The sequence below is a fragment of the Neodiprion lecontei genome, chromosome 1 (assembly GCF_021901455.1).
Source record: "Neodiprion lecontei isolate iyNeoLeco1 chromosome 1, iyNeoLeco1.1, whole genome shotgun sequence".
NCBI lineage: Eukaryota > Metazoa > Arthropoda > Insecta > Hymenoptera > Diprionidae > Neodiprion > Neodiprion lecontei.
Window position 1 is genome coordinate 10872297 of NC_060260.1, and position 18558 is coordinate 10890854.

At 40.3% G+C, this 18558-nt stretch overlaps 1 protein-coding gene across 2 annotated transcripts in view; it reads right to left on the reverse strand.

Annotated features, from left to right (window-relative positions):
- The window catches only part of LOC107226614, a 66200-nt gene that overhangs the window by 27904 nt on the left and 19738 nt on the right, over positions 1–18558 (reverse strand). For both annotated transcript variants that reach the window (XM_046746413.1, XM_046746414.1), the window contains exon 2: positions 16268–16540. In XM_046746413.1, coding sequence (XP_046602369.1) covers positions 16268–16516 — 249 coding nt within the window. In that variant the 5' untranslated portion in view covers positions 16517–16540. The remainder of the gene's footprint in view (positions 1–16267; positions 16541–18558) is intronic.

Here is an 18558-nt window from a genome sequence, read left to right on the forward strand (position 1 = left end):
CGTCATTTTTACAAGCGGTGTTGAATATCGCCTGATGAATTTTTTCTAAACGTTTTCGGCGAATGATTCGTCACGCGTTATTCTTGATGGATGTATTGTTCAAGTCTAAATGGCGCGTAAATTTTTTTGCGCCACACTATTTCGCGTTTGTATGCTTTTCTCCTCATAGAAAATGTTATCTCGACGAATCGAGAAGTGATTTTTTCATTCCAATTCACTGAAAGAGAAAAACTGTGAATCGAATTGACTTCGTTTGGTCTGAAAATCGTTACGAAACTTTTCGTACTTGTATTCAAATTTCATTTCAGATCGAAAATGGCCGACGAAGTTTACGAGAAATTAATAATAATTATACCCAGAACCCGATCGCTGATTTACAACTACGCGTTGTTGACCTTTCTTACGGGTCCAGCGGATGTTCGTATCAATATTCAAGAATACAGGCATATTATATTCCGCTCGTTAACTTATAACGCTATTTTCAAGATATTGCGTAACTCTTAATTGAATATTTATTCATGGATACATATTTTACGACTCCGATATCTATTCGCGTGCAATGGCTGCTACCACATAGCTCGTGCCTAATAATCAATGAGCGTTTCGGCACGCGGTTAGGGTAATTTGGTATATTTATCGTAATTCATGTTATCCATTATTCGGAATATGTTTTAACTGACAAGTCAATTTCTTGCGGTATAAAGCAGACGTGGATTTCAATTCGCTTGTGTGAGCTCACCAATTTTCATCATCGTAACATCCTCTCGCTAATTAATCCCATTTCATCGTGCATGTGTAAATTCACACGCGTATATATATATAGTATCGTTTTATAAAAGGAATATTGCGAAAAATCCCCGTTTGTTAATTTCAGCAACATATACGTGTCTGGAAAATCAGAAGCTGTTATGCTGATTTCAAATTTCTGATTTTTAACTCACGGTTTTTCAGATAATTCGGATAAACTATGAAACTGAAAGATAGTTCGATGATTTCTCGCCCGGTGAAGCTTGACGATTATTTTTAGACCCCTGCCCGTACTTTCGACACCGACGATTACGTTGAATTGCAGCCAACAAAAATATCAGATATCAGCTACGATTAGATTTTGATTATTGTGCGGGTTGGTCGGAACGTTTACACGCACCATAGACTTTTTCTACGCACCATCGCGCACGAGTCCTTATTCTCTTTTGTGCATCGGGGGTGCAGGATGTGGATTCTCACGGATATTTAAGTGTCCCGCCTGTTTACCTCCACGCAGAAGATCTGTCCGCTAAATGGTTTGAACTCGAAGAGCTTCCGAGTTCGAAGCTTGTTAGTAAGTAAATTGTCTTCTTAATGAGTGTGAGTTTGAATTTTATCTATGAATAATTGACATTGTCACGATGCACGCTTTTCGAAGTTATACGAGCAGGTATACATCTGCAACGTATATAATCTACGACGATCGAATCAACTCTTAATAAATTTTAAAGAAAGTTACAAACAACTGTAACTCTAAAACGAAGAGTGAAATTTCGAATCCATGTCAATATTGCAACACATTTCATTACCCGAGATTAATTCTCCATACACGTTAAATTCCCTCACTAACAAACAAACAAAATATCATCAATCTTTCCAAAATCTTGAGGTTTCTTTATCGCAGACCGCTCTACCGTTTCCTGGCTCGAAACAATTACGTATATCCAGACCCTTGGCCATTGGCATTGGAAAGACGCGGTTCCGGCGTAGACTTCCGGTTATAACCCCCCCCCCCCCAGTTTACTACTACCGTGTACTAGCGCACCTGTGCTAGGTACCTACCCGATGGTCACGGTAGGTACACCACGTGAGAACGATTTGGCGAGTAGACCTCGGCGTCGTGGTTCACCCTAGAATATCATCGGACTAAGTCGAGACGCAAACGGCTGGGATGAGGATCCCATCGCCTTCATTTCCTCCGTCAAACTCGGTGACGATCCCAATTTTTCGTGCAAATTTTTGTGGAGTTTTCAACTCGTTACAGGATTTAATTTTCATTTCAGCCGAGTTTCAATGTTGCCCCGATCACGAGGGTGATCTGTGTTTTTGCAATTACGTAGAGTCGTCCGGCCCGATGACGAATCGAGTCTTGAGTCATTGATTGAATCAGTTACGAAACACGCGTGGGAACAAAGCAGTTGACCCATTTCGACTCGGTCGGTTTTTTGTTTTTTTTTTTGTTCGTTTTTTGTGCTACAGAAAAGTATTGACATTTTTTCAAATGTTTGTATTATTCACGGCTCGAACAATAATATGCAGGAGTTACTTTTTAATGGGTCATTAATCAAGACCGGAGACTGTGAAACTTTTTTTCAGTATTCAAAGAGAGAGTGTCTGTTCAACAACAATTCTTCTCACGAATAATTACGGATTATAACAATGCCTGTCCTAATATTGGATAACAGAATAAAACTGAAGACTTGGATTGAATTCTCGTATTAATTTGTCTTTGTTTTTTTTTTTTTTTTTTTTAAACACAAAATAAGATACTCGAGAAAAAAATCAATGGTCTCCTGAGTAGCCAATCGAACAATAAATGTTGTCTCATCTTCAAAAAAGTAAATTGATTAATTTTTTTTTTTTGAAACTAAAAGTTGTATGGAAACTAGTAGAAATAATTTCACATTAAAAGAGACCCCGTTTGGTTCCGCTTCAACTCCTCTGTCAAAAATATTCTCAAGCCCGGCACGTAACGAGATTCAAGTGTGTAATTACTTCGTATTAGCTAGACTCGGATGGACGTGAAACTTACACATTCGAATGCACATTCATGCCCTGCATGCCTAGTGCGTGCATGTATGTAAAAATATACACTCGATTGCTATGTGTGCGTAACACACACGCGTTTACGGCTAGATCGTATCGTCGATGATAGTAAACGTGAAGGTGTGAATGGCGTATCAGCTTCTGCTGACTCCTGCGGGATGGATGGAACACCCTGGGAGGCGCCATCCAGCTCCCACGTCGTTCACTGAGCGTGTCCGCATGTAAGCGGGCAAGATAAAGCCAAGAGGTCGACGTTGCTCAAGACTTGCTTGGTTCCTAATTTCTCAGCTAATTAAAAGTCGATACGAAGAAAGAAAGAAAGAAAGAAAGAAAAAAAAAAAATAAACATCAAATTTTGATCTGATTTCAGAGAATTTTATATTGATTGCGAATGAATTGAACCGTGCGTGGCTAAAAATTAATACGATCGAACATCGTATTCAATTTAATAAAAATAAGAACACATTAATATTAATAAGAATCGCTGTTATTGGTAGGAAAAAGAAATTGACTTTCAGATAGCGGATGACTGAGTCGATTGAAAAAAAATTTGAAATATCATCTTGAAAAGTTTTTTCTTCTTTTAAAGTATTTCGAGTTCGCGAGTAATAATTTGAAAGCTGTGAAGACTCGCTCCGCGAATCGCAAAATTGCAGATAATTGTGCCGAGCGCTGTTCAACGAGTTAATCTTTGTTCAGTGATGCTCGACGTGAGCTAACACTTGGCGCGATAAATTAGAAAAAGTTGTCTTTGACTGACCGTCGGTAGCACAGAAAACGTCAGCTCCGAGAGCTAGTACAAAGTTTTATTCGGTGAAAGGCTGATAGCTCGGAACGCGGCTTACCTACTACGAAAACTTTTTCTCTATTTTACTATCTCGTCTCGAACGCCTCGTACGTTGATTAAATTTCACATCGAGTTGTATTATCCTCACCGAGGCATGCATTTTTACCCTTTGGTGGCAATACGCCGGGAATTATTTTTCAAATCTTGTTTATTTCAAGTTTTATAAGCGAGCGTCAAAGACATTTTGTTATTTTAAAATAAATGATTGTAGGTTATTCAGCCGTTAATTACTTTCCCTTTCGTTTGCTACGGCTATTTGTAAAGGCAAGGCGTTTGTTGAACGTGTCGAATTTTTGCCCGTGCGTTTCCTTCTCGAATTAATCGATAAAAACTTTCATTCTCGCAGTTTTCGCGCTCCGAGTGGAAACCCGATCACCTTCAACAATAATTAACGCGGCCCTCTTTTTCCTGGTGAAATATTTACCTCAACATTTTTATGTATTAATCAGCAATGCATAATATTTATTAGTTAGTAACGTTCTTGATTATAAATCGAAACGGTGAAACAGAAATCACTGTTTAGCAGCTTTAGATTACCTAAAAAAAAGTTGAATTTACAAAATCTGAGTTTGTTGATACTGTATTAACAGTTTACTAATTTCAAAGTAATCCTAAAGTTGCAAAATAACGACTTCTTACAATAACGATACATACTTCAGTCTGTTAAATATCTGTATCTATAAATAAATTACATAATAATTCACCTCTGCAATTCTCAAAGTAATTCCACACATACGGCTTATCACAAAAGAAAAATAATTTCTTTATGCATCGAAAAACTCGCTCTTTAATTATTTCCTTATTACTTTCCGCTAATACTTTCTCCATCCTCACAATTTCCTGATACTACTGCGTATACACGAGCATGGACCAAATATTCGGTGTCTTTTATTTCCTCGTTAAATGCCGCTGACCATAATCCTGCAAGACACGCGAATTAACAACAAACGCCTAACGACGACAGTTAAATAACCAAACGTAAGGTTTTAATTAAATAATACACAAAAACCTGACGAATTTTAGTGTACTTGTATAATCGTTGAGGAATAATTTAATGATACCCACTATAATTTACAGTAACTACCCATCTTCGTTATTGAATCGCAAGAAAATTACAGCGTTTTGTACCAACTTTGCGTCTGCAGACGAAACAACATTTTTTTCATCATCTCATATTAATTTTTATAATTTATACAACTTGCTAACGATTCGCGCGGCTCGTCTGTAATATACTCGATCCAATAAACGAGACCGTAAATTCACGTAGACTAAGATATTAGGCTCGCTCATCTTCGTTCGGATCGGTTTCAACCGACTGGTCGCAGACTGGTCTTGGAAATCGCGATACCCACATAACCCAACTCGCCTGCATAACGTGAGATCAGTGGGATTTGCCGAGAGAAAGAAAAAGGGACGGTTATGGTCCGATACAACCGAATGATGGGGCAGTATTGAGAAAGACGAACTCAGCTTCGCAGGGAATCATCGGTGCGTTCAGAGTTAGATTTCAAAGGGGTTCGAACTCATCTCCTGTTGCAGCTGGATGGTGCAAACGCATCACGCGAGTCGAGGGAAGAACGTCTGCGAAATATCGATGCGCGTTTAACAATTTCGTATCTCCTTTCGACTTCTCTTTGCTTTTCTATTCGCAGAATCGTTGAAAATCATCCGTTATGCAAATCGTTGTAATTATTAGTTTTGTAAAAACTTCACGATCGTCTTTTCTCGCGAGAAATGAAACGTCCTTTTTAAAAAATCGATAATCAATATCGCGAAAAACAATCCCTCAAAAATTCCAAACTTTCAAGCCTCCGTTTTCGAATATCAGAGCTTGATGTTGTCCCGAATTTGCGAGACAGCTAGGAAAAATATTCGGCTTGAAATACCGATAATTACGTCACGCAGACGGATCGAGGAATAACGAATGGTGTGAGAAGCGAGGGGGAAAAGTTCTGATTATTGTTTGGCGCGGGAATAATTTGGATGCAAATGATCGCGGCCGAAGCGATCGTGACAAAAAGTAAGAGAGGCGTAAGGCGGATGGGTGTACGAGGTATTGTTAGAAGACGTCAATTCGACCTCTGCCGAAGTCTGATACGGAGAAAAGAGACATTGAAAGTGGTTCCGATAATGCCTGTTGCGATACTTTGTCGCTCCGAGGCCCAGGAAGATGATCTTTTTCCAGGACGAGGATCTCGCGTTTGGTAAATTACTGTAATTTCTTTTTCCACCTGCGCTAGTTATGCCTCTTTCAGGGCGAAGGGAACCACCGGGGTGGATGCAGGTTGATACCATTCACGAGGCTAGACGCCAACTTGTATTATGCATAAGAGGGTCTCGCATCGCGGCGCTTTCCCACACCAGCCACAAACCTAGTACAACCCGCCAACTCGAGCCCTTCGTTTGCATATTTTCATCTTTTCATCTTTCCCAGTTTCACTATCGACTTACACAGCTGGCTCCAACTTCAGTCTTGCTCATCGTCAGATCGACTTGACAGTGCTTCCGATCACGAGAAACCCCCAAAAGATCCTGATTTTTTTGGACGAAGGAACAAATTTGAATGTCAGGGAAGACTCGATAGATTCCTGAAATTTATTTCAACTTCTTAATTACGATAGTATTTCACTGTGGTTAGGTACACATCTGAATAGCCGAAGCAGCGGAATTATCAGCGACACGAAAAAGTGACGAAATTTACCGATCGATGAGAACTTTACTGAAAACCATCCTTGATGTGAATGAAAATTGAAAACTGCAAACTCTAACGAACATGGTCGAGTTTTGAATAACTTTAGCTAGCCAAATGGATATTGTAGTCAACTTTCAAAAGTAAAAACTCAAACAAATTCAAAAAAGTCTGAACCTTCTATTATGTTATTAATTTATATAATCGGTATGAAATATTGTCCTCTACGGCATGAGAAAATGTTACTTCAAAAGTTTAATTTTATCGAGACCGGTCCCCTTGACGTTTGAATCGGTACAAGTTGGCGATGAAATAATAATAATTATTATTAACCTAGTGCCCCTGTCGAGTAATCATTTAAATTGCCAATTAGCGTAGCAAACGCATGAAACGTTGTTTTTTGCGATTTTAACCGGCAAGTCGGTATAATGCAGTATCTTTCTCTTCGAATCATGGCGAAGATCAGAGACGTGTGGTAGAAAAAAAAACCTGATGAATAAGACTCATTCAATCTGACCTCGGACTCGGTGCACTCTTAAATTGAATACTAAAAATAATTACGCAAATTGGATAAGTGTGCGAATGTATTAACGCGGTTCTCGACCTCTCTCGTCCCGAATCCTCATCCCACCTAAAATCCGTGACGTGTAAAATGTGTATCGTCTAGTTTTATCGCTCACACTCAGTGTCGCAATTTTCAGGATAAACACTCCTTTGAGCAATGTCCTGTCAAAATGATGGTACCTTAATCGAAAACTTGTGAAAAGATTGGCTGTAACGTAAAAAATGAATTTACGGGGATTGAACGTTTAGTGAATTTAACCAATAAATTTGTCGCATTTTTTTGCTGATTCAAACAATAACATTTTGTCCGTCGTCTACCGACTATGTACCGTCAATTTCACGAGGAACAGCGACTGAATCAGCTCGGTTTTACAGAGATCACACGGTAACTTCGTGTTAATAGTGAAAGTGGCAACGAATTTGATGAAATGAACACGGTGAAAAAGTTAACTATACGCGGTGGTATTCACTCATTACATAGATCGAGTAACATTCGATTTCAAGCAATTTCAAGGGATTTCATTCGATTTTGTGTTATTTCAAGTGACCTCACGTGATTTCGAGCGATTTCAAAGTGACTGCTTTCCAAAGGGGCTTGTGGTTTCAAGCGACTTCAAGTAATTTCAAGCAATTTCACGCGATTAAATGTTTTCGAGTGATTTTGAGTGACTTCAAGCGATTTAAAAGCGACTGCTTTGCAAAGTGGTTTGCGATTTCAACAAGTGAATACACGTGCAGTTTCACGCGATTTCAAGGAATCAAAGTGATTTCAAATGATTTCATGCTATTCAAAAGCGACTGCTTTCCAAAGTGGCTTGCGATTTCAATTTAACACTGTAACTAAAGTTCTCATTCACACCGTGGAACGTTTAGTTTGAATTTCATCGTCGATAATTGACAAGGTAGAGTACTTGGTAAATAAATATGATATTCTTTGTCAACCAGCATTAAACGACGTCGAAACTATTACCACCGATCAAATTGACTAATCACGTTTCAACGGAATTGGAAATAGTCCCATTAACAGATGACTCCCTTGAGTCCAAGCCCAGGATGACAGGTTCGCAATGACGAAGTAAGGTTTTCCAAGACCTCACCGGAGATTGTGGTTCCGTTCCCTGCGGTTGGGTTCAAGGTTCACCCGACGGAGAGTCACGAGAGTTGAACCGAGTCAGGGCGTATTTAACGCTTTGATGTAAAGTCGCGTTTACGAGGCGTATGTCTTCGTGTGTAACGACGGTGTGCGATACCCAAGTCCGTGTCCGTCTGGTCCTCGCACGTGGGAAATCTTTGAGGAAATTATACAATGGTGGGAGTTTACCAGTCTCGACTCTTTCCGACTACCTACTCCGGCAGCGGCGATTACCATTACCATTAATACGTCGACAACTGGGTACCGAGGTCTCGTGTGTGTTCCAAGAGTAGATGGTATGTGCACGGAGTGGCACGGCATCATGGGATACGAATTAAACCAATTCCACCAGCGTCGAACTCCTCCGTGCTACCTACAAACCCAACTAACCATAATTAGTAGGCTAGCCGATCCCGGTCGCTTTTTATCTCGTTTTTCCCCTCCTTTTTTGTTATCGCAATTAAAGCGAGATCTCCCATAAAAGAGGCGAAACAACGAATCCGAGACCGGCGGCGCTACCGCGGGTCGTGCTGTTACCCGCTTCCTTCGAGTCGTAATTGTACCGGCAAACATTCGTTGTGGGTGCACACTTCTTTTTTTACCCGTAAATATATCTTTATTTAACCACCTGCGAGCCGTGCTAATTGAATGTGAAAAAGGGCGGACCGAAACATTTGAACGCGTATACGGTTAGTAGCCATTACACGGTCATATTTTCTTTTCAAACTTTGTTTACCGATGATCATTATCCTTTCTGTCAAAAGTCACGACATTGATAGTTGAAAGTACACATGAACTTGGGTGAGTGTGTGCGTAAGGTTACAGCGTGATAGGTGATCGTCGGAAACGAAAGCATTAAGCGTGAAAAATGACGTGATCTATAAATGATCAAACTCAAATCGTTTACGTTGATCCGCTATGTGCTACCGATGCATGGACTCTCCTCGGCAAAGACGAGAACTACCCAAAGCTCTGCGTCACAATTCTGTATCCTAATTGAAAAACAAAAGGCCACCCTTTGAAATTATGTCGACAAGTAATCGTGATGAGAAAGTATAACAAGAGTTTAAAATTTGGAAACACACGAAGGAGGAAGCAACTTTGGATGGTAAAATCTTCAAACTTTGCGAAACTTTTCCACGTAAAATCCTACAGTCTTGACTCTCAGCGATGAATTGGCCGACCGAATTAGCGCGTGCGAAGCCTGAACGATCAGTTGGCGCCTGGTGTGAAGGACTTGGAAAAAATTTGTCTTATTTTTATAGTTACATCATTCTTCGACCATTTGCAACTTGACCAGCCATCAGCCGTCAAGATGAACTCGAGTGGACGAACAACAGCCCCGCGTTACTTACAAGTTAGCGTTGATGTATTCAGATATTTTCAGCGGAAAGGCAAGCCTCTCCTCCACCTGGCACGAGCATCTGACCCCTACCCCGTAGATGAGAAAGCCCTGCAGTATCGGCCAAAAACTGCCAGGAACAATGGAAAATGCCTGAAGGCACGTGCCTGCGGATCATCCTCATCTCCTGACGGCCAGCTGCCGACCGAAGACGAGAATTTTTCGAGGCAATCTTCGACCACGACGAGGATGAGAGGACCTTTTTTTGTTTTCACCATGATGCTTTTATTCGATACGTTTTTTCTCTCGTCAACCGGAAGTCAGATCTCGGACGCGTGCTGCCTACTAACTTTTTTTTTCTCTCGGGCCGTCCTTGTCCCTGCAGTTTGCGGTTGGCACGAATCGTCAACAACTTCAACATCTGGCAGTCGTGATGTTCAACTTGTCACTAAACGTCCGAAGTGAGACGAAATGTCAAGTTTAAAGATTTTCAAAGTCATTTCTACACGTTGCGAGCGGAAAATCTCTCCGCTCAAAAGCATCGTTTCAACCATCGTTCACCCATCACGTCCGTTTCCTCCCACTCTCGTGCCCTCTCCTGTATACTTCCGGTTCCGTGAAAATATCCCACAATTATGATTCTCCTGGCAATAAGCATCCGCACTCTCTGTGTTGTGAAACAGAGGTTAATATCCCGGCCGATTTTATTTCGCCTTTGTTTTTCAGGCTCGAAATAAATTTCAAAGCTAATTTATTGCCGAAAGATTCGTTCGAGGCGTTTGTACTTTCCATTTCTACAACCGTGTATGCATATAGCCATCACCACCATGACTATTAGTCGAACCTATCGCGGTATAATTGGTGTTACTTCGTTTGGCACAGTTGCAGGTTATTTGTAAAGGGAACCGAATCACGGAAACAATAGAAACGCAACACACGATGCGTTGTTCTTGAGGACTGGCTGGATTTAAGGAGGAAGGTTACAAGAATCAAGAAAAGCGAAGTGAATTACCGTGACAAATTGTAAAGGACGACGAAAGAGGTGAGTGATGTCACCGTTCGCTGGCCCGTGATTCCGGTACCAAACTAGGTACGACTAAACCAGACCCAGACTGCATTGGGCCTCACGTGCTAACAGCGGATGAAACCTGCCGGTCTATTTTCGCTTCTTGTGCTATTGGCCGAACCGCCCACCTGCCGTGGGCAGCGTGCATCCTTGCATGGTTGTATCCACTCGGGTTAACCTTTCCTCTCGATTTGGACAGGTGAGGAGAGCAAGAGATACGAGCCGAGAGAGAAACGGAGGGGCGATTTTTAGGGTGAGAGGGAAAGACTGTGAGAGAGAGAGAGAGAGAAACAGCGCCAGGACAGGTGGGATGTGGTCGTATGAATATCCATAATGCATCGTGGATTTCGAGTGGGTCATAATTGTTGCGAATTACTTTTAACAATTTTTCATAACCACAAAATACCCCTGCTGTTTGTTTTTTTTTTTCTTGTTCTGAAAACATAAAGGTTTTCAAAACCCTGTGAAAAATGGTAGCGTTATGATTGATCAAAATTAGCTATTAAGAATTACTGTACGGCAATTTTTGTGCTCGTTTCGGAAATTCGACTTCAGAAATGGAACGAGTTTCTTTGTTTCAAATGAGAAGGTATTCTTGTATGACGAATATGAAAAAATCCTCTCTCGGCAAGTATTGTTTCCGAATAAGAAGCTACAGCCGGCTCTGTACAACCCTGCAAAGAGGATCCAGAAATCAAGAATGAAACGCTAATTGTGGGAGAGGCTTGATCGATTCTAGCGATAGGCTTGCTGGTGCCGTATAATGTATACCGAGTAAGAATAACTTCCGGAAGTTTAGCGGTTGTTGTAGTAGTAGTGCGTAGTGGGATGCGTAGAGTGGCTTCGTTGACGGAGGGAGAAACGCAACACGCACTTCCAAAACTGTGTGAGGAGAATCAGGCAGGTGTCGCAGGGAATAGCCTGACTTCTAACGTCTGCCTCGATGCTACTGGATAAAAAAATCAACCCGGTGACTCATCGCTGCCTATTTTTATTGTGCCGTTTAGACGGGTGGGGGTAAAAAACCAGAAGTACCGAAATATCTTATTTTCAAAGAGGCGAAATTCAAATTCGTGGAATTATTAAAATGCGGAAAGTCCGAGTATGGAAAATTGAAAATATAGAAATTCAAAGTACAGAAACGCAAAATATAGAAAGGTCCAAACATAGAACGGCAAAATCTAAAATCTGTATGCGATTCTACATTATCAAGACAATTTTTGAGGATTCGACATTTTGACGTTGCGTAGTCTGATCTTTCTGGTTTTTTTTTTCCACCCTCCATACTTCGATTTTCTACATTTGCAAATTCTGTGAGTGAAATTTTTCCATCATTAAAAATTCGATATTGCGACCCTTCTATTTTTGATCTTTTTGTACCTTTGTCCTACGTCGTTCAGACTGTTTGACCTCTTTTCAATCGGAACATGAGTTTATTCGGTGTAACGGCGCACGTACAAGTATTGCAATTTTTTTCTCAACGGGGGCACAACTTACTTCGAATGTCAAAATTGGAACTGTTTCTTTTCGTTTGGTTGCTTCGGAAAACGAATCAACGTTTAACGGGACAATTTTGTTCGGAAGAAGCACGCGAACGGATGTTGAAAAATGGAGAAAAAACCGCAGATTTGTTACAACCAATTTGTTAAACGATCGCTGATACTTCAAAAAGAAATGAGACAGCAAATTTTTGTATCATTCTTTGGTCAGAATTTTGTCACAAAATACGTGATTTCTCTAAAAAATGTCGGAAATTCAACTCGAATCGAAATATATTTAGCACCCAAAATATCGTTACAATAAATAGCGATGAACAATTTTCATCTTTTGACATCATGTATTATTATTATCGCCGAACTTTTTTCACCACTCCGAAAATGGTGTATTTCAGAAAGTGGTCGAATTATACGTGACCGAATCTCTGTTCGCCCGATTTGTGAAAATAGACCTAATTCCCTTAGTTCCTTATAAGCATTACTTTCATTGGTCCGGCGCACAGTGAATCTATCCTAAGAAATTAATTGATTGTATCAGGTTTCCCAAAAGTTTCGTAATCTCCGAGATATTTTGAAAACTAATTTTTGCAGCAATCTCAATGAATTTCCACGCGGTTCAACAACATAACAGCATTCCATCTCTACACCCTCGAATTTTGTGAAATTGTTTCATGTAAAAGACCGAAACAAATTTAATTTTATTTATTGCTTGTAGCGTAGTAATAACTTTTACAGTATTAACTCAAATTGGTCCTTTCATTTTAATAAAACGTTCTTTTCTTCGTACAGTCTTGAGTATATTTTACATTACTACTTATAAAAAAAAAAAAAAACGCAGCCGTCATCTTATCGATTTTCATTAAAAAATATTAGTAGCTAAAATCGTAAACCATTTTAAATAAACACCAAAGTGACGAAGGTCGGCATTACTCATTGGGATAAATCCGACGGGAGTCTACGTCTGCACAACGTCGACGGCACATCCGCCGCACACACGCATATAATATAAAAACGAAGCTAAAGAGAGTCGATAAATTTCCTGGAACGACGCGTCCTTGAATATTGATTCATTTCCTCCGTCTAAACGATAGGAAATCATTTTAATTCCAATGAAATTTCCACTTTAACCCCTGCGGGTCTGCGGAATCTTTGACGGGTATGGACGCGCAGACAAACAAGCCGCCGTAGGTGTAGTTAAAGCCGAGCAAAGCATTCAAGGGTGAAATTTCATGGTGTATAAAGCGGAGCGGGGCTACGTCGCGACGTCTACCACGTCGTTTCGAAGGGTGCGCGATTGCCCCGAGGGTGTAACATTGGCTTTCGGCAATGTAGAAATTGAATCAGTGCCGCAATCTGTACCTTCAACTCGTTTCAACGATTTTTTCTTCTTCAAGGTGAACTTCTTATCTGTCTTCAATCAATGGTAAAAAAAAAAAATACGATCTTGAGCTGCATCGTTTTCCAAAATTTTCAACGCGACTTGTAGTTGATAACATTTACAGGCAGCTAAATAATACAGATATATATTGTTGGTTTACTGGTCTGCCACAAGAAATATTTCGAAAGCGTTTATTTTCATTTCAAATATTCATAAACTTTCGGGAGCTTACCGAAGCTTCACTTCGGACTATGCAAAATTGATACAACGATGAATTTCGTCGGAAGAATCGCTGGTTCGCGACTTTAGAATTGAACGAAATACATTAAACCGTTAAACCCATTTTCAAAGGTAAAAAATAGCAATTTATTCCAATGTTTCTTTGTCTTAACGTTACAAACTTAAACCTCTTCGAAATAGTTATAATTAGATGCCAGAACATACAAACATCCTCTTGTAACTATTGCGATAATTCAATGTAGATGTAAGAATAAATTGATGATAAGGTTTTATTTGAATGAAAATATATAAAAGACTCGAGAAACTAATTTAATATCTTAATAATCAAAAAATATCTTGTCACCCACTGCAATTATTAATTACATTATAGTTACTTACACGACATTTTCTTCACACTCCAGCGATATTTAAACCATTGCGTTGTAAAGATATCGATTTTACCAGCACATACGTGACAAAAATGAAAAAGCCCAAGGTTTCGTTTCTTTCCTTTTCATTTTTACCACGAGAATCATCTCGCCATGATTCCACGTAGTTCGGTATGTTTCTTGATCAGAGATCGGGGTTTCCAGGCAAAGTTAAAAGTCTCACGTGCAGAGGTATAATTTAAAATACAACTAAAACGATTTAATGCGGTCTTGTCCATCCACGAGCGGATCGCCCGCGTCCTGCCCTGCGTGGAGAATATAACCGTTTATTCTTTATTCGTATTCCGTGTGACGAAACCGCGAGGTGAAGCTACCGCACCCCACGTTCAAGCTTGTATCACGTATCACGTAACACCGAGTGAAAAGTAGCTGCCACTTCAAGGAATGCACGTCTTACACGTTCGTCGATCCTCGCCATTATTCACTGAACAGTATTCGTCGCCTCTATTGTACCCTTGATGGATTTTATTCAACCTCCCAGTATACGAACATCCTTGATGAATACATTTTGCAAATCGTTTTGCCAGGCGTTATCTCATACGCGTCACAAACATCGTTATCTTGCAGATTTTTTCGCATTTTTTTCCTCTTGTTTTTTTCTTGTAACATATTTGTAAAACGTTAAATGCCTCATCAGTTTGACAAAAAATGTATTCCTCAGCTTCGAAACGCTTTCATTATTTTTTATTTTTTGTTTTTTTTTATTTTTAAAAGTAGACGAAAAAGAATTTATTATTCCCACTCGATTTCATCCGTGAATCGCAGAGTTCGCTGGCTCAGAATTGGGGCGCATGAATGTTGAATTAGAAGTGATGTGTTATTAATTCTGATTGCGAGCTGAAGGACACCCTCAACATTTTTACTTGTAGAGCGAAAAAAAAAAACCTGCAACTTTTACAACCGTGCGAAAGAAAGTTTTTCCCTTCACTCCGATAGTTTCTTTTGAAAATTGTGTATCGAAAGATGAATTAATCAATCTCATCTGGCGCAAAATCAATTTCAAGTCACGGAAAATTAGTTGAGATGCTGCGCGAGTAGAATCGCCTTGGAGGTAAGAGATATACTGAGTTTCAGATTGAGTTTCGAGCTTAGTAAGACGAAGGTAAAGTTTCGCAGGTTTGCCAAGTGGCTGGGACGAACTAAACAATTTTCATACCGTATCCAAAGTGTAAGAAAGTTGTTTCGAAAGCAAACAAAACAAGATAAAACGATTCTTTTAACATTTTTAATCCAGCTCTGACGACGAAACGTGTAGAAGCAGCCTCAAACTTTAAATTGTAACGTCGGGAAATTATTTTAAAAAATCCATAACTCTCAGGGATCTCAATTTTTAGTCATAAAATTGAATCTGATTATAACGAAAAAATAGATGAACAGATGTTGACCTTAGTTTACTGGATATGTAATTAACACCATTTGGCATCCGAAATTTTAGCTATAGCTTGTACTAATCAAACACGGCACAAACTATTAATCCAAAATTTCAGCCGCCAGTCAGGAAATTAATTAGTCGGTAAAACTATACTGTTTAATATTTTCGTGTAGAGATACTTCGACACACGATTCGAGAGAGAACGTTGCTACTGCGATGATCTTATCGATCCCCGAATAAACGTATTGTGGGGATATTGCTGCAGACACGTTCACCTCTCTGCATACGAGTACATTCGCGCTGGTAAATCAAGGCTAGAAATACGAGATGGCAGCCTCTCGATCGCTCGCGAGGAGCCAGCGAATGTCGAGGAGAAGGCGAAGAAGGAGAAGGAGGTCCTTGACATGCCTCGTCACTCTACCGTATGAATATTCATGCGGTGAGGCATTGCCGTAAACGATCATCAAAGCCTCGAAAAGCATTTAGTTATATAATACGATATTTGAATAGACTTGAGGTATTTCAGCGAGATGTGCGGATAAGATCTTCGCGTCTATTGCCGCGTCTATTATCGGCAATTTTTACTTCAAATATCGCATAGATCGATTTTTGTGTCTCCATTCGGAGACGAGTATCACCTCCTCGTTATTCGGCTTTTTTAGATTTTTAGATTCCCGGTATTTCAGACACAATTTAGTGACACAAAACGATCAATTATAAACAATTCAAAGCTGGTACAGATGTTAGTCATCTTATCTCGACGAAAAGTTGAATCGAAACTGTAGAAAAGATCTCTGTTTCCAATTCGAATCTCAGTCTTCTTTATCAATCTCCTTTGAAGCAGAACTCTGACACATAATTTACGATTAGGCGGCTAGTTTATAATTCGTCTAATTTTTAATCAACAATTAAAATCTCACCTGAACGGCGCTGTTGAGAAAGCAATTGTTCTGCCCGGGTCCGTTGAGGAGGCCTTTCGTGCTTGTGAAACTGGCGTTGTGATCTCCCGGGGCGGTTTGTTGACCACCTTGAAGTTGTTGTCTCTCCGAGCCAGGTTGTTTGCCGAGGCTATGCTGGCTCTTATTCGCCGTTCTGTACCCATTGTAAACCGCCGAGTCCTGCTGATTGTGAGGGACATTTTGCTGCTGCAGCCCCATAGCCGATGCCATCCCTTCCCTCTACGTGGTTCTCATCTGCAAGTCGGAAAAACGTTGAATACAGTTTTGTTCCATAGCCCGAGTCTCGTTTTTGGTTTTTTTTTTTTTTTTTTGTTTTATTTAGTTATTGTTTTTTTCAATCAGGCCAAATTTTTTTTCTTTAAATTCAATTTCGATAGCAAATTATTAACACATTTTTCGCTCCTAGTGTAGGTATATAGGGCATGGGTAAAGTCGTGTGAACAGATTCGTCCGAAATCGGAAGTTTTCTCTCATTAAAAATTCCACGCGGTGAAAGCTAGACGTAGAATCCTGTTCGTAGCAAAGACACGAGCGGATAGAACGGTTTATTATTTTTATGCTCTTTACTCGACTCGACTTTGCACGTAACACGTGTGTATGAAATACGAAAAAATCGAGGGGGTAAAACCACTTTGGAAACAATACGAAATAGAGAAATTTGCGTTTGCATTTGTTGTCGGATTCGGCTCGATCCTCGTTACATCCGTAATGCAGCTATGAAGGGTAACGCGATCACTTGCCCCATAAAAATGTAGGCATTTATGGGGTATCTGAGGGGAGGTCGGACCCGCGCACATGGCTCATAAAAATAACGAAACCTTCGAAGTGGGTAAGTTTACGGTTGTCCGAAGAGCCAGACTCCGCATCCTCGGACGCTATTTTTCTGGTAAAAGTTGTAAAGGTCGATGACAGGACGGTGTTTATTTCACCGCATTAATTTATCCTGCCGGCGGTACCACCAGTCATTTTTTATCAGACCACTTTGAACTGATTAAACTTGACAATTTGGAACACTAATTACGATTTGATTAGTACCAAGAAAGCATTAATTTCTGACGATTAGTAAAGTTCTTATACGAACTACATATCGATTTTAGAATGTCCTCACGTGTTCAGTTTTTCTTCGGACAAAACAATTTTCACACAATTTCAAAACTCTTCTTGCAGTGAAAAATTTTATTCGAAACTAAACTCATCGTTGATCGGATCTCGATTTGCGAATACTGATATTAAGAATCGTACCGAAACGGCTATCACGAGTGGCCCAGCATCGAAAACGAATATCGATCGAAGCATCAAAAATGGAATGAAAAAACAGAATTCGATCGAGGAACGAATAATTTTTCGTTTCAATTTAACGACCCGGTTGTTGTACGCGAAGCACAACGGTACACGTGCGTGGTAATAATACATGTGTATTCACTGCAGCATCAATGAATCGGGTTCGCCACACACGTATTATACTATAGTTGTATACCAGCCGCACCTAAAAATACCATCTTCCAGCGATTTATTCACGTGGCACGTTCATTCGAGGCTTGACTAAACGCGCCATAGGACTGTGTAAAACCGACATATAGAGGAGGCATGTATAAGTACGTTTGTACCCGAGTAACATGCGTGTAGCGAGACACCAGATGCCGCGTATTATCAACCGTTGGAAGTCGGAGTCCAATTATTGTCACCCATCGATCGATTTTATCTGAAATTTGTGCCGGTCGTACAACGAAACAAACGAATGGAAATACTTTGCCATAGTCTTTGAGCTCGTCGGACCGCTTATTCAGACCGTGTCAGACACGCGTTGCCTTTGCAAGAGTCCGATTACAATAATTTTTCAAAATCAAGGCCCCAGCGACGTTAGGAACGGAACAAGTTTTGCGCGCGGGTAAACAAAGCCCGGATCTCTGGCTCTTGGCGCAGCGTGGAGAGGTTGCAGGGCTTAAAGGAAAGGTCAGGGATCATGTCAAAGACAGAGTAAAGATAACGCATTCCAGACGCCTCGCCCTGAAAAATTGTTTTTCAGGTCAAGCCGGGCACCCAGTCGTGGAGATCTATCCCTCCCTTCATCCTGGTTCTACCACCACGTCACAGCTCGGCTCGTATCTCATCGTCTTGGTATTATACGCTTGTTTTATTCCTCTATACCAGAACCGAGAAAGACGCTTCTTCCCCAACGGTTAGACGCGATTTACGTTTACGGCATTGACAATTATTCACGGTTAACGTAATTATGATGCACTTTCATTGAC